General features: G+C 42.6%; 1 protein-coding gene and 1 non-coding gene across 3 annotated transcripts in view; both read right to left on the reverse strand.

Moving 5' to 3' along the window:
- Positions 1-21,834, reverse strand: part of TTC7B (tetratricopeptide repeat domain 7B) — a 237,217-nt gene that overhangs the window by 144,424 nt on the left and 70,959 nt on the right. For both annotated transcript variants that reach the window (XM_061181165.1, XM_061181166.1), the window contains one exon: positions 19,289-19,410. In XM_061181165.1, the coding sequence (XP_061037148.1) occupies positions 19,289-19,410 (122 nt within the window). The remainder of the gene's footprint in view (positions 1-19,288; positions 19,411-21,834) is intronic.
- Positions 11,501-11,629, reverse strand: LOC133086081 (small nucleolar RNA SNORA11). The gene has a single exon (XR_009699862.1). It is a non-coding gene; the product is annotated as a small nucleolar RNA SNORA11 (small nucleolar RNA).

A 21,834-nucleotide genomic window follows, 5' to 3' on the forward strand; every position in this document is an offset into this window, starting at 1 on the left:
GGCACATCGGGTCCGACTGTCGCTCTTTTTTTGCTGTTAGCTGCCATTGATCCTTGATGGTTAGATACATTAATTCACTGGGAGTTACAAAATGGTGACATTCTAATTCTCTCACTGAATTTTCACTTACTAGCTGGAATAATTTTATAGGGAGGTGTTTCCCTTCATCTAATATTTGGTTTTCCAGTTCATATAGTAAATGGAGGAAAAACATTTGATTCTTTCTTTCTGTCTACTTTGTTAGATACTGAATTAGAACTCATGAATTTAAACATATTTGATGAGACTATTGCAATTTTGATCCTTCTTGAAATTCAAATTGTCCCATACATGGCCTGAATTCCATGTTAGAAAACATAGCGCTAGAAATCTTTGATAGTTCTCTTGCTATCTGATATGTAGATATTTTACAGGCTTGTCTTATTTATTTCCTACCCCAGAACTGAATGAGGTTTTTTAAATTGGAAAATGATACTTCAAGATCACAACCTAGGCACTAGGGACGGTCACTGCTACTGGGTCAGTCACTGAGCCAGACCTCCTCTCCTCTCCTTGTCTCTCTGAAGGACTTATTTTAAGGACCTCCTCTCTCTCTCTCTCTCTCTCATACACACACACATACACACACAAACATATATGTGTATATCTACACACATGCACACACAAATACACATACAGACACACACACACACACAGATACCTAATGATTTCATACTGATATTTCCAATTCAGTCATTCAAATTCAGGACTACACTACAAATAACAAATGCTGGAAAGGGTATGGAGAAAAGGGAACCCTCCTACACTGTTGGTGGGAATGTAAGTTGGTACAGCCACTATGGAGAACAGGTGGAGGTTCCTCAGAAAACTAAAAATAGAATTACCACATGATCCAGCAATCCCACTCCTAAGCATATACCGGAACAAACCTATAATTCAAAAAGATACATGCACCCCTATGTTCATAGCAGCACTATTTCACAATAGCCAAGTCATGGAAAAAACCTAAATGTCCATCGATAGACAAATGGATAAAGAAGATGTGGTACATATATACACAATGGAATACTACTCAGCTATAAAAAAGAATGAAATAATGCCATTTGCAGTAGCATGGATGCAACTAGAGATTATTATACTAAGTGAAGTAAGTCAGAAAAAGATATACCATATTATATCACTTATATGTGGAATCTAAAATATGGCACAATTATAAAGCAATTATACTCCAATAAAAAAATAAAATAAAATTAGGCACAAATGAACCTGTCTACAAAACAGAAACAGACTCACAGACACAGAGAACAGACTTGTGGTTGCCATGGGGGAGAGGGGTAGGGGAGGACAGGACTGGGAGTGTGGGATTAGCAGATGTAAACTATTATACATAGGATGGATAAACAACAAGGTCCTCCAGTATAGCATAAGGAACTATATTCAATATCCTGTGATAAACCATAATGGAAAAGAATATTAAAAAAAAGAATGTCGATATGCGTATAACTGAGTCCCTTTGCGATACAGCAGAGATGGGCACAACATTGTAAATCAACTATACTTTAAAAAAATTAAATTAGAAAAAAACAAATTCAGGACTACAGAGTTTTTCCTTGATTCCTTCTATCTTAAATCTATTTTGCCTTTCTCCCACACCAAGAATCCTGGTTCTCAAGGACATGGGGGATAACAGAATTAGAACATTCCACGACTATTAAGCTGCTCTATTTTATGTTACACAAAAACATTTCACAATATCAAATCATATCACCATCATTATGATTACTGAAAAGCTAAAAAACTTATTTTCTGCATATGCTATCAGCATTTTCCTTTCATTTTTTGGTTTATGGTTGTACTATATCTGTTATGAGACAATCAAAGAAATAGGGAAGCATGACCTATACTTAAAAAAAAAAAGAGTAGTCAATATAAACTCACTCTGAGTGAGCCTACGTGTTGGATTTAGCAAAGACTTCAAAGTACCTATTATAAGTATGATCAAAGAATTAATAGAAACTACGTTTAAAGATTAAAAGAAAATAACAAGTCAAAAATAGGGACTCTCAATAGAGAAATAGAAACTATAAAAATTAACCAAGTGGGGATTTTAGAGTTAAAAAGTATAACTAAAATGAAAAATTCCCTAAATGGGCTCAACAGCAGCTTTGAGATAGGAGAAAAATCACTGAACTTACGATAAATGAATAAAAATCCAATCCAAAGAACAGAGAAAAAAAAAAGGCTGAAGAAAAACAGAGACACATAATGATAAAACTGCTGAAAAACAAATCTTGAAAGTAACAACAGAAAAATAATTAATCACATAGAGGGGAACAACAGTTAAGATTAATAGTGACTTCTCATCAAACATAGTGGAAGATATACTCAAAGTGATGAGAGAAAAAAAAAAAATCACCAAGAATTCTGCATGGCGTAAAATTGTCACTCAAAAATGATGGCAAAATAAAGACACTCCCAGATAAACAAAAAGTGGGAGAATTCATATCTAGCAGACATGCCCAATACAAAATTTTAAAGGAAGTCCTTCAGACTACAAGGAAATGACAACAGAGGGTACTTTGAAACCACAGGAGTAAATTAGTAAGAGTACTAGAAATGTAAATATGTGGTTAAATATAAAATATTGTTTAAATATATTTTTAAATCTTTTCTTCTTTTAATTTATATTTAAAAAATAGGGCTGTATGAGGAAATAATTATTATATCGCACTGTTGTGTTTATAACATATAGAGACATTAGTAGCAAAAGGAAGAAGGAAATAAAGCTATATTAGAGCCAACCTGCATACTTTACTGAAATAGATTGATAATTTAAGATATGTTTTGTAATTCATAGAGGAACCACCATAGAAATTTTCAAAAAATAAAGGTAAAAAATCAACAGAGGAATCAAAATGTAATGCTGAAAGGTATTTGTTTAACCCAAAAGAGGGCCATAGGGAGGAACAAAGAATAAAAAAGACATGAGACATACAGAAAACAAAGAGCAAAATGGCAGATGTAGATCTAATCATATCAGTAGTTACATTACATGTGAATGAGTTAAATATTCCAATCAAAAGGCAATTTTTTTATACTGGATAAAAAAAGCAAGCTCCAACTATCCGCTATCTGCAAGAGATATACAAGAGAGGTGCTTTAATTCAAAGACACAAATAGGTTGAAAGCAAAAGGATGAAAAAGATACACTATGTAAACAGTAACCACAAGATGGCTGGAGTGGCTATATTAATATCAGATAAGACAGACTTTAAGTGAAGAAATATTACTAGAGACAAAGAGGTATCTATGAAAAACCTACAGCTAACATCTTACTTAATGGTGAAAGACTGCATGCTTTCTCCCTAAGATCGGGCAGGAGTAAGATAAAGAGGTCTGCTCTCACCACTTCTATTCAACATTGTATTGAAGGTTCGGGACAGTGCAATAAGGTGACAGTAGAAATAAAAGACATAGTTTGGAAAGGAGGAAGTAAAACTGTTTTTATTCACAGATGACACGATCCCATATGTAAAAATCCTAAGTAATCGATCTATTAAAAAATTATAAGAACTAGTTAACAAGTTCAGCAAGGTTGCAAGATACAGCATCTATATATAAAAATCAATAGTATATATATATATATATATATATATATATATATATATATATATATACACACACACATATATATAAGAGCAAAGAATAATCTGAAAATAAAATTTAAAAAACAATTTCATTCACAATAACATAAAATGAATAAACTACTTAGGAACAAATTTAACAAAAAATTCAAAACCTGTGTAATAAAAACTGCAAAAAAATTTTGAGAGAAATTAAAGAGGATCTAAATAAAAGAAGAGACAATGGATTGGAAGATTCACTATTGTTAATGTGGCAATTCTCCTTAAATTGATCTAGAGATTCACGGCCATCCTTATCCAAATCCTGGCAGGCTTTTTTTTTTTTTTTTTGGTAGAAATTGACAAGCTGATTCTAAAATTCATATGGAAATATCAAAGACTGAGAATAGTCAAAATAATTTTGAAAAAGAACAAAATTAGAGGACTTACACTAACTAATTTCAAAACTTGCAATACAGCTACATATTCAAGACAGTGTGCTATTCGCTTAAGAATAGACATATAACTCAATGACACAAAATAGAGACTCCAGAAATAAACCTTTCTATTTATGCTTAATTAATTAAGTCTTTTGCTAAAGTGTCAAGGCAATTTAATGGGAAAAGAGTTGACTTTTCAACAAATGGTGCTTAGATAACTGGATATCTAAATGCAAAAAAAAAAAAAAAAACTTTAACTTAGACTCTTACATCACACCATACACAAATATTAACTCAAAATAGATTAGAGACCTACGTGTAAAAGCTAAAACTATAAAACTTCTGTAATAAAACACAGGAGAAAAACTTTGTGGTCTTAGATTGGGCCAAAATTTCTTAGCTATGACACCAAAAGGACAATCCATAAAAAGAAAAATTGGTTAAGTTGGACTTCATCAAAATTAACTTTTCCTCTCTGAATGACATAATTTAAAAAAATGAATACCAGCCATAGACTGGCAGAAAATATCTGCAAATTATATATCTGATAAAGGACTTGTATCCAGAATATATAAGGAACTCTTACAACTTGATAATAAGAAGACAATCCAATTGAAAACAGGGCAAAAGATTTGAAGACGTTTCGCCAAAGAAGATATAAGAATAGCTAACAGGCACATGCAAAACAGCTGAACATCATTAATCATTAGGGAAATGCAAATTAAAATCACGAGATACCACTACAAACCCACCAGACTGGCTTTAATTTCAAAACTGCCAACACCAAGTGTTGAAGAGAATGGAAAGAAGCTGGAACTCTCATACACTGCTGCTAGGAATGTAAAATGGTACAGTCACTTAGGAAAACAGCTTGGCAGTTTCTTAAAAGTTAAACATAAACTTATGACCCATCAATTCCACTCCGATGAATCTATCTAAGGAAAATGAAAACATATGTCTACAGAAAGATTTGTCCATGAATGATCATAGCAGCATTATTCATAATAGCCCCAAAGTGGAAATGATCCAAATGTTCATCAATTGGTGAACGGATAAACAATGGAAAAACTATTTAGCAATACAAAGGCGTGATTACTGATATATGCAACAACGTGGGTAAACCTCAAACACATTATCCTAAGAGAAAGAAGCAAGACACAAAGGACTACATATTCTGTGATCCCATTTATGTGACATTTCTGGAAAAGGCAAATCCATAGAGCAGATAAGTGGTTGTCTGGAGCTGGGGGTAGGAATGGGGACTGATTACAAATAGGCATGAAGAACTTTTAGGGTGATGGAATGTTCTAAAGCTGAATTGTGCCAATGACTGCAATGCTTGCGTAAGTTTATTTAAAACAATTGGACTGTATATTTACAACAGGTGAATTTTTGATATATAAATTATACCTGAATAAAGCTGCTAAAAAATAATAATAGCATCTTGCTTTATGATAATGCCTGGCTACCTCCCCGTCCTTCACTTTTATCTCTACCTGATCGTTCTTTTGTCTCTTGTGTCACTTGGTCAGTTTTCATTCCACTTTCAGCATTCTCCTCATTGTGGGGTCCAGTCCCAGCAAAAAGCCCTAGTGCGTCGGTTTCAAGGCTTCACAGGGGCCAGACTGCTCCAGTCTCTTAGACCTTACTTGGCAAAACCCTCTCATTTTCAGCAGCTAATCCCAAATTGGCCAGACAAGCTTTCCAGTAGTCTTGATGGCTATTTTCGGGTCTCCTGTCCTCAGGCCCCTCGGATCGCCCATCGTTTCCTTCTGCTTTCTCCCACACAAATGCAAATAACATGCTTGTCTCTAGCTGTTGGTAGTCTGTCCCCATTAGCTTGTACTTTGGGGTTCGTGAGTACACCTTGTCATCTAGTTTCACTGTAAATGTTGTGCATGGGTTTTTGGTTTTGCTGTCTGGTTACTGTGTCTTTTTTAATGACAAGATATGAGAAGATCCCAAAACTATGCTGCCACTGTTGTTATCATCTTCCCAGACTTCTCAGCTGCTGATGCTTACCTTTTCTTCTAGGGAGCTGACAAACCCTTCACTCTGCAGGGTTTTATTAATTTATTTATCAAACTTACCATGTGCCACTGTCCAAACACACTATAATTACTAACGCACTTAATCTGCCTAACAACACTATGAAGCAGGTACTATTATTATCCCCAGTTTACAAATGAGGAAAGTGAAACACAGAGAGGTTAAGTAACTTGCCAAGGTCACCGCGCTTGTAAGAGGGAGGATTCAAACCCAGGCAGGTGGATCCAGAGTCAATGCTTTTTAACCACTAGACAATGCTGCCTGCCAAGAGCGCATAAAGTGTATCTGGCCTGGTAGCTCTAGCATTCAACCATGACTACCATCCCTGCCCCGCAAGGCCTCGCTGAGATGGGGAAATCTCACCCCTCCCTCAAAGACCAAGTTCAAGTGTCAGTTCTTCTAATGCACTTGATGAACGCACCCAGGCAAGTGCTTCTTCCTCCTTTCTCCCCTCCCTCTCCTTCCCCCCACCAGCCCATCTCTTCTTTATAGTGCTTTTCACCAGGTGTTATAATTATTTGTTGACATCCTTGTCTTCCCCACGAGCTCAGAGAACATTTTTTATTCATCTCATATCCCAGAGCTTATCCTAGTGACAGGTGCCCAGCAGGCTCTCCATAAACATACATGGAATTGCGAAGGCAACAGCTTCTTTTTTTTAACTAGCTCAAAATGTACTTGAAAGCAGTATAATTGCATCTTTAAAAAAATGGGTAATTCAGAGGTTTTACCAAGTCTGGCTAATGAGTTTTTCTGAGTATTCTTCAGAAGAAACACAACATCAGATTCTTCCTGGTATTTTAACTGCTTGTTTCCAACAGGCAGAGATTGCTGCTTCTCATGCTAATTTGCCAGGGAGATTCAAAGGAGAACCAGCTCCCATACCCATCAACCAAGCACCTGCCAGCAAAGAGAAGACACAGAAGGAAGAGTTAGCTGAAAAAAAAGGTACAGTATGTCTGTGCCAGGCCTAGAGAATTACCACCAAAGTCACCTGTGAATAAAAAGTAAAACTTCAAACCTAAAATAGAGAGGAAGGTGGAAAAACCAAATGTCAATTGAAAAAAACAATTCATTAATTTTTAAAAATCTTACAATTTAATGCGGGATTTTGCTATGAGAACATACAATCATATTGTAGATATCCTTATTGGTGTGCAGATCTATGGCAGACATTGCTATACAAATATAAAGGCAGGTCTTTGTAAGAAAGTTTATGGCCCCTCTCACTTTCAATAGAAGGTTCTAGTATTTCCTAAGAAAAGTCATAAATTTTCCAATGATGTCTCAGTCATTTTCTGGGCTTTAACTCAACCTCTCTGCAACTCTATCTAAGAGCTGACTAAAAATACCTCTGCAAAAAAAAAAAAAAAGAATGGAGAGAAAAATGATGACTTAAAAAGAAATAGGTAGGAAATATCCCTTGTAAAGAGCTGGGGCCTCCACCCCCCGCACCCTGCCCTCACATAAAATATTAACGCATTTGACACCTAAACCAAGGAAGGGAAAGAACAGGTTGATGAGCTTTGCTCTGGCCAAGAACAGGAATGCTGTATGCCTTCCCAACACCCTCCTGCCCATCCGCCCCGCTTCCCGGGCAGATACATCTGGACCGGCTCTGTGGCACAGACGCCACTAAATTACTGAGAAAGCTCCCCACAGTCTGACAGGCTCAGAGAGGGTAAAATCTGGCTTCCTCCTTGACCAGACAGGACATGAATTCCTCCTTCCCAACACACATGTGTCATTTCAATGGCCTCCCCTTGAGGGGCTGCCTACAAAGGCCATGCTTAAACAGGCTCTCATGCTTCTGTGTCCAACTTCAGCCTGTGAGGTTTCAACTCAAAGAGCTACATAGTTGAAAAAAAATGCGGGTCTGGGAGGCTCTGGGAGCAAATGTTCTCAACACTAAACCGTGGAAAATGATAATTCTCTTTCCTGCTGTGGGAACGCTAGAATCCCATCCAGATGTGTACATGCCAGGCTTAAGTAAGGAGGGCTACAAGCACCAATTTTCCGCCAAGCTAGGAGCTTCTCAGAAAAGAAAGAGTCTATCAGGCCTGCTTGGGGGGTGTCTTATAATAAAGCCACCATTATTGGAAACAGCCTCTGGTCTCAGAGATAAGGCAGACAGCAGAAGTCCCTATGACCTTCCCAGAAAACGTATTATTTCTTACTGAGGTCAAGGAAACCACTTGATATCTGGCCCCCTTCACCCTTTTCCAACAGAAGGACATCATCTGTGGGAAGAGCTGGACGGTCAGAGCACAGCTCCCCCTAAACAGCAACAGGAGCGGTCACTTCCATGAGGCCCGTCCAGGCTGTCTTTTTCTTCCTTACAACCCGGCACCTAGCACAGTGCTTGCACGCTTAGCTCTCAGTACATACATGTTGCATGAACTAATTTTAAAGAAAACACAACTGTCAGGCATCTGTGAGCCACAGCCATCTCGGCTGAACATGAGAAGTTCATTCACTCACTCACTCATTCATTCACATACAACTGTATACCAGATACTCTCAAGGACAGATCCCTCCACAAACCAAGCAGATAAAAATTCCTGGAACTTATATTCCAGTGATGGGAGACAGACAATAAACAGATTAGATAAGGGAAAAAAAAACACAATGTGGGCAAAGGGTTAGCAAATTCCTTTCCTCTCCTGCTTGAGAATCTGACCTTAGGTTAACTTTCTAGTTCTGTTTCCCTGGAAACCTAATAAAGCTAGAATGTCAATTATGTTACGAGGCAACATTGCTTATATTAAAAATGACCTCTGACTGATAACTTGCATCTGGACTGGAAGGAACTATAAATATCTGATGGGGACAACGCCGCTTTGGGCTTCCTTGGATGTGATGACTTACAACTGAGCATATCCCTCAGGGAGACGTTAAGCCAGGGCAGACCCCGTCCCTACTCTATGTGAAGCTCATCCTCTAGCACGTGAGCTGTCACTTGACGAGGGAGGGGCAAAGAGAACAGCTCCTGGGTGGCCAGATGGGCTGCCAAGAGCACAGTTCACACAGGAGAGAAACCCTTGACACTGCCTGGTTGGCAACTTACGGTTCTGTTCCAGGTCTGTCTCGATAGAGGGCTAAGTGTGGCCAGTGAAAGTCTTGTGGGTCACAATGCTTAACTGAACCTAAGAAGATCCCTGGTAAGCACTGTTCGTAGTACATTTGATGCCCGTTAAATACTGAGAAAAACAAAGCAGGGAAAAAGGATGGGTTGGCTGGACCAGATGCCTCTGATGCCTATTTAGGATCCTTTCGGGTCTAACCAACACGAGCACCCTTCCCATCCCACCTTGCCTTTGTGAGCTAGCTCCTCTTCACTGATTCGTCTTCAGGCTCTGCTCAGTCACTTGCTCGGGAAACCTCCCCTAACCACCAGCTCCAGGTCAACTTCATTTCCAAATGGCCTCTCACAGAAATGGGTACCTTGCCACCTGAGCACCATCTCGGGGTGCAGTTATACACCCAGGAATATAAGGACCTGGTTTCTCTCTGAAAAGCAAGAAGCACGTCTGGCTGCTCACCATTTCACCCCCAGCACCTGGAGAACATCTGGCAGGAGTAGCAGCTGAATAAACACTGGCAGAACAAGTGAATGTTGTAACAAATCATCTGAAACTAAACAGAGTTGGGCAGCAGTCCTCACACCACACTGTTATGTTCCTGCTATGTATGTTCACTGATGATGCTCCTGTCCAGAGCATGACCCAAGGGTCGGCCTGCAAATATCGCCCTCTAGAGCAGAAAATTCCAGGGTCAATCTCCGGTCGTATCAAGAGTTATTGGCAAATATCAAAAAAATAAAGTTAATTTTGATTTTTTAGCCACCACTGTTATATAACCATCTCTTCTGGGGAAAACTTGCAAAGTGAAAGGCTAAATTTAAAGAGACAGTATTGCCTTCTTCTCCTTTCCCAAGGTGTAAGCCTACTTGTAGTTATTTATTTTCCTGTTAGACTAGAAAATCCGCTGGGATCATTTGCTGTCTCAACCCTAGCTCCTAGCACATAAATGTTTGATGGATGAACAAATAAGTGAATGAATAAACAAAGAACCTCCCCCTTCCCTCCTGCCTCCATGAAAATAGAAAATCACTATCCCGGACAAACCCAAGGTGAAGAACTGGAATAATCTCCTGTACCAGTTCATCTTTCAGGGAATTCCAATTCTGAATGGAGGCTGAAGGAGGCAGCCTACAGCTGGGAGAAACCGTTCGGAGAGGGGCCTTTGTGAGATGCAAGTAACTGCCAATTAGTTCACTGGCCCCCTCCCCACGCCCCATGCTCCCACCCTACCCCGCCTTGTACTTTGGAAGCCTCAGATGACCTACCCCGTTCTTCTGCTGAAGCCAGGACAGGCCAACATGGATACACCCACCTTGCTGAACGCTGATCACGCTTTGATGGCGCAGGCCTCGAACACGCCGTGGGTGCTAAGCGCTTGTGCAGTGCATTGAAAGCAACTACCCGTCCCCCATAATTCATTCTCCAAAATTTATCACGGAAAGTGGTCCTGGAATTTCATAATTAAAACTGACAAAGACTCCTTTGTTTTCATACTAAAGTTTTGATGGCATTAAGGGATGAGCCAGACCTAGTCTACACTGAAACAAAACAGAGGCGACTTGGCTGACGCTTTTTATTACATAAACAATTACATCTAGACTGGCTTTAAAAGTCCTTATTTTCTGAGTCGCATGTATTCCTTGCAGCTCTGCTGCCCAGAGCTCCATCTTCAAGAAGAGAGCACTAACTGGGCGTGGTCAGTCTGTGCGAGTGCTGAGAAAACTGGGCTGGGTGTCAGCAGGGGGAGGCACGGGCCACCAACTAGCTGTGTGACCCTGAATAAATCACACTGCCTTGTTTAATTCTTTTTTTTTCTTTTCTTTTCTTTTTTTTTTTTAGCAGTTTTAGGTTTACAACAAAATTGATAGGAAGGTACAGAAATTTCCCAAAGTCCACAGTTCACCTTAGGGTTCACTCTAAGGAAGTGAATAGTGTTGCACATTCCATGGGTTTGGACAAAAGTATAATGACACCTATCCATCATTATAATGGCATACAAAGTATTTTCACTGCTCTAAAAACCTTCTATATGCTGTGTATTCATCTCCCCTCTCTCCCAAACTCCTGGCAACCATTGATCTTTTTATTGTCTCCATTGTTTGGTCTTTTCCAGAATAGCATATAAATGGGATCTTTTTTTTTCCTTGAAAAGAGAGGTTCAAAGCCTTTAAGTCTATAAGACCACTCATGGCCCACCACAGGCTCTAGGCGGCAAACTCCCCCACTAAACACTGTGGCTTTTCTTCCAATATTGAGCCCTGTCTCACTGGTCCCGCTCAGTGGCCACCTGGAGGTGCAGGAGGACGTGTGTAGGGTATTTGTTCATAGGAAGGCTACAAGTCTTGTGCCCCTTGTCACAATGAACCCAGATGCCTGTCAGGTGTGTTATAAACAGAGGAGCCATTTCTTCAGGCTCCTGCTCTGAGCGCACCCCAGCACTGCCTTGTTTACTGACTGTCTCCCTGAGCAAAATGTAAACCCCATCAAGGCAGTGACTGGGTCTGACCTGTTCACTTAGAATAGTGTTTGGCACTAGTAAATAACCTCCTGAGGTTCTTGATAAATATTTATTAAATGATCATTGAATGTGATTTCTCTGGATCTCAGAGTCCTCATCTACAAAGGGCAGTGATTTTTAAAAATATGCTCTAACCATTTGGACTCCAGGATTTTCAGATTCTATACGTGACCTTCAGCTCAACTACTATGAAAAATTTCCTTATTACTGAAATGACCCATGGGAAGTGCTTAGCATGGTTCGCTAGGTTGACCCAAAGTCTTCCAGACACAGGACTGCTTGAATGGCAAGTGGCATCACCGAGGTGGTCCTGGCTGGCCAGGCTGCAGGACTCACACCGGTCCATAAACTTCCCTCCTGAAGCTGTTGCGAATAAAGGAAGTAGCCGACTTACATGGACTCCCCTAGCCACTCCCTCCATCACCCCATCTTTCTCTCAGTCCAATACATACATGGTTCTTGCTGAGATCAGAACGTAGCCTATGGCCGAAAACCAAGTGAAATGAACCAAGTCCAACTGATATGGTGGGCATGATTCTGCTGGCCCTAGACTCCTGCCAAATGAACTACCCTAGTCTTGGCCCTTCCTGATACCCCATCCTTCTCCACACCTGAAGAATAAATTCCCTGCATCTTAGCCTGGTTTTCAGTCTTCCACCATCTCTCCACCATCCATCCTTCCAGCAAGAACCCTAACTTGGAAAAGGAAATGGGAACGGAAATAACATTTATTTAAAGTGACCCACATCTGATGCCACCACTTCATTCGTGCCGCGCTTTCCCCAATCTAGCTTGTGCTCTGACCATCCACCAAAAGTCCTTTCAAGGTCACAAAGGCTTTCCATGTTATCGAATCCAGTGCTTTGGTATTTACCCTTATTACCATCTCAGCATCATCAGGTGAGCCCTTCCTCCTCTTCAGGCACCTTAGGCTTCTACGAGAACACATGGTCCCGCCTACCTCAGGCAGCTCCTCCATGGGCTCCTCCTCCTTGGCCCAACTCCAACTCTTGCAGGTTTCCTGCTGGGTCCTGGGCTTTGCTTCTCTCTTTACGGTCTGTCCCTCTCAGATCTCATCCAGTCCAAGGCTTTAAATATAATCAACATGCTGAGACTCCCAACTTATAACTCAAGGTTCAACCTCCCCTGTGCTCATCTATCCTCCTAGTCGACACTGCCACTTGGAAATCTCACAGGCTCTCAGACGATACACATCCAAAGGCAAATCTCTGATTTCCCCTTTTCCAAATCTGATCCTCTCCTTGTCCCCACTCCATCTAACCAGTTGCTCTGACTGCCACTGGGGAGTCATTCCTGATTCCTCGGTTCCCTTTCCCGCTCCCCCCCAAACCCAATTCATCAGCTAGTCCCCACACCAGTTGGGATCACACATCAACCAACAGCAGTTCTACCGTACATCTCCAATCCATCCACTTCTCTTGGTCCCTACTACCACTGTTATCTTTGAGGTGAGCATCTAATGCCTTGCCCACCATTGTCACCTCGCCTTTGTTTTGGTGACTTGGGGATTTTTCTTTGGACAATCACTACTCTCCCACTGTACGCCACCATAGTAGATCTGCCTTTTCAGGGTAAGCCAGACCAAGAGGGTCTGTGACTCTCCCCCTTCCAACTCTGCTGCAGCCACACTGGGCTCTTTTCAGGTTCCTAAACACATCAAACTTTCCTGGGTCAAGACCTTACATGTGGTGGGCCCTCTGCTTGCACCACTCTTTCTCCCGCTTGTGGCATGCTTACTTCCTTCTCATCCTTCAAGTCTTGGTCTCATGTCACTTCCTCAGGAGGCCTGGCCTGACCACCCTACCTAAGCAGGTGCCCTCTGTTATTTGCTGCACCCATTCGTTTCCTAGCATTTATTACGATTTGTAATTATAAACATTGGTTTACTTGTTTATTATCTTCTCCCTCACTAGACTGTATCCTCCCTGAGAACCCGGACTATGTGTCTTATATTCACCAACGCAGTACCAAGCACAGTACTGGCACATAGCAGAACTATGTTGGATAACTGACCAAACCTACTGCATGCCAGGTCCTGTGCTGGGAGGTGTATATAGAAATGCATACATTACTGTATAAACCTCTGCTCCAACCAGAGTGGTCTCCTCATACCCTGCAGAATACATACAGTACTGAGTGCAGTTCTAACCCCATGTTTCTACCAACTAGTTGGCTAGTACCCCTGACTCTGTGCACCTACATCATTTCAATCCCACTTCTCCAAAGCTTTACTCTCCTTCCCAAATCTGCAGCCGTCTCAACAGGCAGCCTCCTTATTTGGTTTTCTGGCAACCTGGACTTCCCCTGTCACACATGCACAGACTATCCTGAGACTGCTTCTTTTAATTAATTCCCTGAGATGAAGTTCTAGGAGGGCAGGGACTTTGTTGTTCTTTTCCCCATTAAAGCCCCAGTGCTCGGACAGGGCCTGGCTCCTATGCAATGAGTCCTCATTAAATGAATGAATAAATACTTTACTGAATGAATGAATGAATGAATGAATGAATGGGCCTGGAAACCTCAGCTCAGTTAAAGTGATTATTAGGTGATCTTGCACTGTTTACTCTTTTATACAACCATACTGTTGCCTATAAAGTTACTTATTTTCACATCTTACCCTTTTTCTTTTCTCCTACTATCTCCCACAGTGCAGGCTCATTTCTTTTTACTCTCTGAATCTCTCGAGAAATGTCATGTACAAAAAGTTGATACATACGAAATGCTTACTGGAAATGTGTCTGAATTTTCTCATGTTCCTTGCATTTGACTCCTAATGTAAAAAGCAGTTGGCAGTTGAAAAAGCAACCACTTCTATCACCGCCAGAAGGAAGACGTACTGAAGGCAAGAATGCAGAGGACAAGGCCAAGTCGCTCCAGTGCCTGGGGAGGCCAGTGCATCGAGCCAAGCCCCCTCGCTTCCTGGCCGGCACCCTCCCCCTCCCTCCCACCCCCAGCAGGGCCTGGGGGAGCCTGTCTGCTGCTACTGTTTCTCTGAGGCCATAAACCCAGGAAACTCAGCAGCCCATGGGACACCACAGGCCTCATGGCCTTTCTTCCTGCCTTCTAATTCCAAGCTACATTGAGCAGGGCTGAACAGTTGCAAAGGTCAACAAGATGACTGGGGAAGTTGAAAAACTTTTAAAAGTCAATGTGTAGTGGTAATTAGAGGTCTATTTAAAGCCAACGCATAGCGGTGACTGACTGTAATAACACAACTCCAAAAAGCCCTCCATCCCACTTTATTCCCTGGCCTGGCTGCAAGCACGTGGGGGGAAGCCCAGAGTCTGACCATACTGCCTGCCTTCCTACCTTCTCCGAGACAGGATCTCCCACACAGAACTCCGTGATGCACCCTAGGAAAGAGGACAACCCAGCGGGTACATTTCCCAGACACTGACGCTTATTTGCCTTCTTGCTCGAATTTACCCCCACCCTCCTTGAATTAAAACCAATTCAGAACCAGGGAAAACACACACTACGATCCATGTGGCTTACCCAGTACACCTGACATGGTGGAACAAGAAGCAAAGCTACTTGAAATGTCCTTGGCTACCCTTTGTTTATGAGATATAGTTAAATATTCCTAAAATAACATGGAGTAAATAAACGGCATCCCAAACCCAAGCTTCTCTGGCATTATGGCCTCAAGGACTCAAGGAGGGGTAACACTTCTCAGAAGGCTGAGGGGAGCCCCAGGCTGAGGCCCTTTCTCTGCACACTGCCCAGAACACCCAGTGCTACCGCCTCATACCAGGCTTCCCCGCCTCCCTTCTCTGAAACACTGAGGTGGCCCTCGGTTATTAGGGGTTATCCAAGCTAATTGTTATGCATCTCGAGCAGAGCTCGCTCACACCAGCAGTCAAAAATGAGTGCCCTTCCTTGAAAACTCTGCTGTGTGAGGCTCTGCAATCAAATGAGTGATGCCTGCTTCGAGAACTTCCACTTCAGCTGGAGCCTGACCTTCCTGTGGTCCCACTTCCAGCTGGAAAGCCAGCCAGGCATCATCATCACTGGAAGTTACCATTTCCCCCTGCCTGTTTGCCTGACGCTGCACCAAATGCTTCCACGTGCATTCTCTTATTTGCGCCTCACACAGCTCTCTGGTTCTGGCACTATTTTACAGATAAAGAAACTGGCACCCAGCGAGGAGAAGGGCTGGTCCCTTATCCGGTCCTCTGGCTCCAGCGCCCTTGCTTGCCCTCATCCGAGTGCCTACCGTGGGCGAGGAAATTAGAGAAGCTCGGAGGCAGCAGCCCTGGCCCTCTGAGGCTAACGCTCTCTGCCTTCACCCTCTGCAGAGCCTCAGCAGGGTATTTTTCTCATCCATAACAGGCCTGCTGCTGCCACCCAGAGGGATAAGAGAAACCCACGTGAAATCGACGTGGGTGTGTGCCAAGCCAGACCATGCTCAAGGACACTGGGGTTGGGATGATGACAGGTGCTCTCTCCCTCCAAGCGGACCGGGGAGAAGGTGGAGTGAGGGGGCAACAAGGAGAGGGAGGGGAAGGGGGTGAGGAAGGAAAGAGATGGGGAGGAAAGGAGGGGGGAGAGGGGCAGGGGAGGAGGAGAGAAGAAGAAACATATGATTTGTGACAGGCTGTAGATGAGACATGAGGAAAAGTGTGATGAGGAAACACCAATTCGTGGAGGCTGGGGACCATCCCCCGGCAATGTCTCATCCCGGAGTCAAGTGCTCCCTCACAAGAGAGGCTGGATGGTGGACAAGGCCACGGCTTGAAGGTTGAGCCAAGGCCCTGCACACAGCATTTCCCCTGCAGTCGGGGCAGCACTGAAAGGTCAGAAGCCCAGCAGCCAGGTCGCCGTGCGTGCAATAGAGGCGATACTGTTTACACCGCCAACCCCAAGGGCGGTGGTGGACGTGGAGGATATAACGCCATGAGGATCAACGATGAAATAAAAGTACTTGGTAAACAGAAAGGGATCTAAGGGATCAGGAGGGGCCCAGGAACTGGTCCTGGCGTCAGGTTCTCTATGAAAGAGACCCAAGTTCACGGGCTTGGCAACTAAAAAGCTGAACATATTTAAGTATATTTCTAAAGAAAAAGATATGCTTTACCAATTAGTAACTCTTATTGCCAAACTCATCTATGATGCATTTTCCTAACCCTGAAAATCAGTCAAATCCTGTCAATTATATCCTTCCAGATATATATATTTTTAAGTGTAGAAACACAAAAAGGGAGCAAGACAACGAAGGAGCAGAGCAAACACATTGGAAGATGGGAAGCCACTGGCGCTTAGGGATGGCAACCACCTCCATTTGTCCCCACTTGCTCCGCAGAGACACTGGCGGTAGGCGTCCACTGATGAATGCCCCCCAGGTGTGGCTCTTGGGCCCCGAGTGACCCACCGTGTAAGTCAGCAGCGCTGACAGCGCTTGGCATGTCCAAAACCTCCCACTGGTCTCTCTCCTTTCGTCCATATTTTGTGGTCTCAAAACTGGCCTTCACCTCCACCTACCCACGTAACTTCTTGTTACTGCTTTAGAACACTGCAGCTGACAAGAGCCTTCCAGAGCAGCCGGCTCAATGCATCACTGGTCTTTAGAGCCCAGGGAGAACAGCAAGAGGACAAGAAAAAAGGAAGAGGGGCTTCAAAATTAAGCAGTCCCTTAACTTTGACTATGTCAATGGGAATCTTCTTGAACTTGGGTAACATAAAATGAGACATGAGCCAGTAAGCAATTCCCAGCATGTAATCCATCACCTAGTGCAAACCTCTCATCATTATTTTTTAGTTGGGTTCTGGTGGGCATCCAAAGGTTCAGGGCAAGAGGACAGAGCCCCATAGACCCGCTTCTTCCTCCTCGACGAATAGGCTTCAAATAGGAAAATAAGTTATCCAGCCCACCGTTATCAATCTCACACAAAACATTTTCAATAGAAGGTATTGGTTTGGGACTCCTGAAAGCCCCAGGGAAATTCATTCCGGCCTCTGGACTTGCATATCAATCACACAAACTCACAGGTTAGAGGGAGGGAAAGCCAGGGTTGGAGTTTCCTCCGTGATGACACTATTTATTGTGAAAAGGGAGAATAAACAGAAAAAATATTCTACGTTCCCTCCCTTCTCTCTCTATTTATAACAGCAAAGAAACTAGAACTCAAAACTCAGCCTAGGGCTTCCCTGGTGGCGCAGTGGTTGAGAATCTGCCTGCCAATGCAGGGGACACAGGTTCGAGCCCTGGTCTGGGAGGATCCCACATGCCGCGGAGTGGCTGGGCCTGTGAGCCACAATTACTGAGCCTGCGCTTCTGGAGCCTGTGCTCCGCAACAAGAGAGGCCACGATAGTGAGAGGCCCGCGCACCGCGATGAAGAGTGGCCCCCGCTCGCCGCAACTAGAGAAAGCCCTCGCACAGAAACGAAGACCCAACACAGCCATAAATAAATAAATAAACAAATACTTAAAAAAAAACAAAAAACAAAAAAACTCAGCCTAGAGGACATGCACCATCACTCAGACGATCTCAATCAGTGACAGATGAGATCAAACTCAAAAGCATCTATGCCAAAGCTACCAAGCCATTCCAAACTTCGGGGTGCTTATTGCAGCCTTTTGTGGGCCCTGCCAATCTGAACCTTTGGAGCAAAACAGGCCTTCTCCACAAACAGTTTAATAGGATTTGGAAAATAAGCATTTACTCCCCAACAAATGGGAAACAGAAGCACGTGGCTCTGGGCAGATGAAATCCCACTTCCATGAGCTACGCCCCAAGGTCTGAAGCTCTTGAAAATGAAGAGGGAGCAACTCCCCTGTTCAGTTATCCAATCTGCAGTTTAAAGCGCTATTGGACTATTCCTGAGGAAGGGGCCTCCCACGCACAGCCTAGGAGGAGCTACAGGGGAACCAGATACATACTGTTGGTCTCCATGCACATCTATCCTGCAGCAAAATGTCAAAACAAGGGACAGCTGAAGAGATTTGGAAGGGCATCATCGCATTTCTCGTAAGAGCAACACGAAAAGGAAAACAAGCATCAAATGCATGAGAGAGCTATCCCTTACATGCAGGCTCTTAAACCTTTTAAAAACTCTTTTCAAAAGCAGCTCAAGGGGAAAATGTACCCGTGTGGCATTACAGCCATACTCGCTTTCACAAAAACCGTCTGAAATTTGGCAAATCCAGTTCTCTAAACGGATCAGCCGTTCAAAGGGAGATGATCCAGGGTTTCCAATCCATTAATTCTCCCCGCAGCAAAGCAGGGAGGCCTGTGCAGTACCATCCCAGGGAGGCAAAGGAGCACAAAGCATGGCCCCCATTCCCTCCCCCGCTGGTCCTGGTGCTCCACACTGTGACTCGTACTCATGGGGGAGCCTCCTCCTCCCTCCTCCCACCTTCAGATCTCATGGGAAAGTGAGGGGCCAGGTGGAGAAGAGACAAAAGAGCCTATGCTCATTCTTTTTTTAAAAAAAATTCCCATTGTGGTTTATATTTAAAATTGCTTTATGATAAAAACTAAACTGAAGACAGCATTATAAGGCTTTCTATTTTCCTTCTTTAGGAACTTTATTTAGAAAAAGAAGAAGGCTTACCCATTTTTGAAATAGAGGACATGGGCTCTCTGTAGTCCTGTTTCTAGGAAAAAACCTAGTTCTTGATCGTGGGGAGCAGAGCCAGGCTTAGGACTTCTGTTTTGAATATTAGAAAGTATTACCTAGAAGGGGAGAAAATCGGAAAACTAATCAGATCCACATGCAAGCCTACCTCCTTCAAACCCTGTCTCTAAATGCACTGCAGGACTTGAAAAATTAACTTCTGTATGCAAACATCAGTGCAAGGCACTGCTGTAGAAGTGTAGGGATAAGAAAAGCAGAGAGAGTGACTTCTGTGAGACAGGGAACAACTGCTAACCCTGGGCCACGTGTGGCCCTCCTGGCACTGAGGACAGAGGAGTGAAGGGTGCTGAGGAGTGCACGGTGCCAGGAGAAGCATTAGAGGTGGAGTGGCTCTGCCGAAGGCCAGGATGTTGACAGAGAGGCTGAGTGACACAGAAGTCGGTCCAGCAATGGACAGGAACGGTCATCATCCACCAATGGCTGAGGTCACTGATGGGTGGCCCGTGGCTTCAGCCCTCCAGAGTGTGATGAGCTTCAGAAAGAGCTGGAGAGTGCCATGATTGGCACTGGCTCTGGAATTAACCAGAGAGGGCAAACTCACCAGGCTACAGAGCTGAGGTCTGTGGACTGGGCAGCAGCCACCTATTCTCAAGGGGAGAGTTGAGAAAAACAACCTCGACTCCCCCTCTCCCCAAACTTGACCTCTTGTCAGCAGATAACAAGGTTTTAAAGGTTTATGTGTTTAGCCCTGCCAGAAAGACTGCCAACTAGTCAAGAGAAAGGCTTGCAAGTTGAGGGGGATACAGTGAAGTGTAAACACTTAGCTACTGTTACAGAGGCTGCTCTCCTTAAATTCACAAGTCAAATAAAGCATTTATCAACCAGAAGCTACTTGTGGCCCATTTAAAAACCACAGGAGTGCTCTCCAAACATGCTGCCAACATCTGCTGAGAGTCAGCAGCTCTCCAAAGATCCAGCTGTTAGCCAAACCCCAAATATTTTAGAGGTCTTGAAATTATTCTCCAAATGGAGTTGAAGCAATTGCTGGTTCTCTACCTTATGAGCTTTGGGAGGGGGAAAAAAAGTAGAAGACACACAATGAACAATATGTTGTGGAATGAAATCCAGGTGGGCAACCCTTGCCTTTGAACTACATCCCAGCATCTTATCAAAACTGCCTGGCTCCTTCTTGACTTAGCCCTTGGCTCTGCAAGTGCTAAGAGGTAGGGGTAGGTGTTCCTCCTGCCTCTGAGAACTGTCATTTTTGGCTCCACCCTCACCCATCCTCGAAGAGTTGGAGACGCAGAGAGTGCGGTCCTGGGCCCTTGTCCTTCTCTGTTAAGTGTCTCTCAAGATGATCTCATCCACTCCTCAAAAATCATCTACATGCTGCTGAATCCCAAATTTATAATCTCTAGTCTAGACTTTCCCAGACTCATATATCCAACTACTTCCTTGGCATTTCCACTTGGGGGTCCAATGCTGAAACTTTAAAAAATTATTCTCCATTTTCTTTTGATAATAGTTTTTAATTTTTTAAAATGCCATGATTATTTTAAAGTGAAAACAATGTAGTACAGTACAAAAAGAAAATTAAAAATCATCCCAAATTCTACCAGATAGAAATAGCCAGTGAACATTGATTGAACGATAACCCAGCTATCTCTGTGTACATATGTATCAAGAGGAGAGAAAGATAAAAATGATTTTACAAACATTGAGATTGTTATACATACTGGTTTTAATTTTAATTAAATTTGACAGGAGAAACTAAAGTGTGACCAAAGTAATCACTCAACCTCAGAAAAATGTGGTTTTTTTACACATAGTTCATACATTTATGTCTCTCTAAAGTTAAAAATATGTTATATTTATTACATGTATGCATGTGTGTTATGTGTATGTGTATATGTGTATACAGACAGAAAGACAGAGACAGGGAGACAAAGAAAGAGATAGAGAAAGGACAGAAAGTAGGTCATTCTTTTATCTACATATTTCAACACTATACAGTATCTGTTGACCCAGCACAAAAATGAGGAAACTGACATAATCATACTACCTTCTCCTTTGCCTTCTCCTCAGCCTCTTATTTTTGTTATAGTACTGTTTTTTATTGCCAAGGTACCTAACAATTATGTTCTACCCCATAATTGTTTTGCATCAGTTCTATATCAAAATGCATTTGAGGGGCAAGATAGGGGTAGAGGATTAAGAGGTACAAACTAGTATATATAAGATAAATATGCTACACGGATATACAGTACAACACAGGGAATATAGCCAATATTTTATAATAACTATAAATGGGATATAACCTTTATAAATTGTGAATCACTATGCTGTACCCCTAAAACTTATATAATATTGTACATCAACTATACCTCAATCAATCAGATGCATTCATTGTTTCTTTAATTCTTTATTTTAAATTGATTCTTGCTTGGTGGAATATTGTCAAAAAGGGCTCATGCATGCTACAGGCCCTGAATTCTTACAGGTGTAAGAATGTCTATCTCTTG

This window comes from Eubalaena glacialis, chromosome 2, assembly GCF_028564815.1.
Source record: "Eubalaena glacialis isolate mEubGla1 chromosome 2, mEubGla1.1.hap2.+ XY, whole genome shotgun sequence".
Lineage (NCBI taxonomy): Eukaryota > Metazoa > Chordata > Mammalia > Artiodactyla > Balaenidae > Eubalaena > Eubalaena glacialis.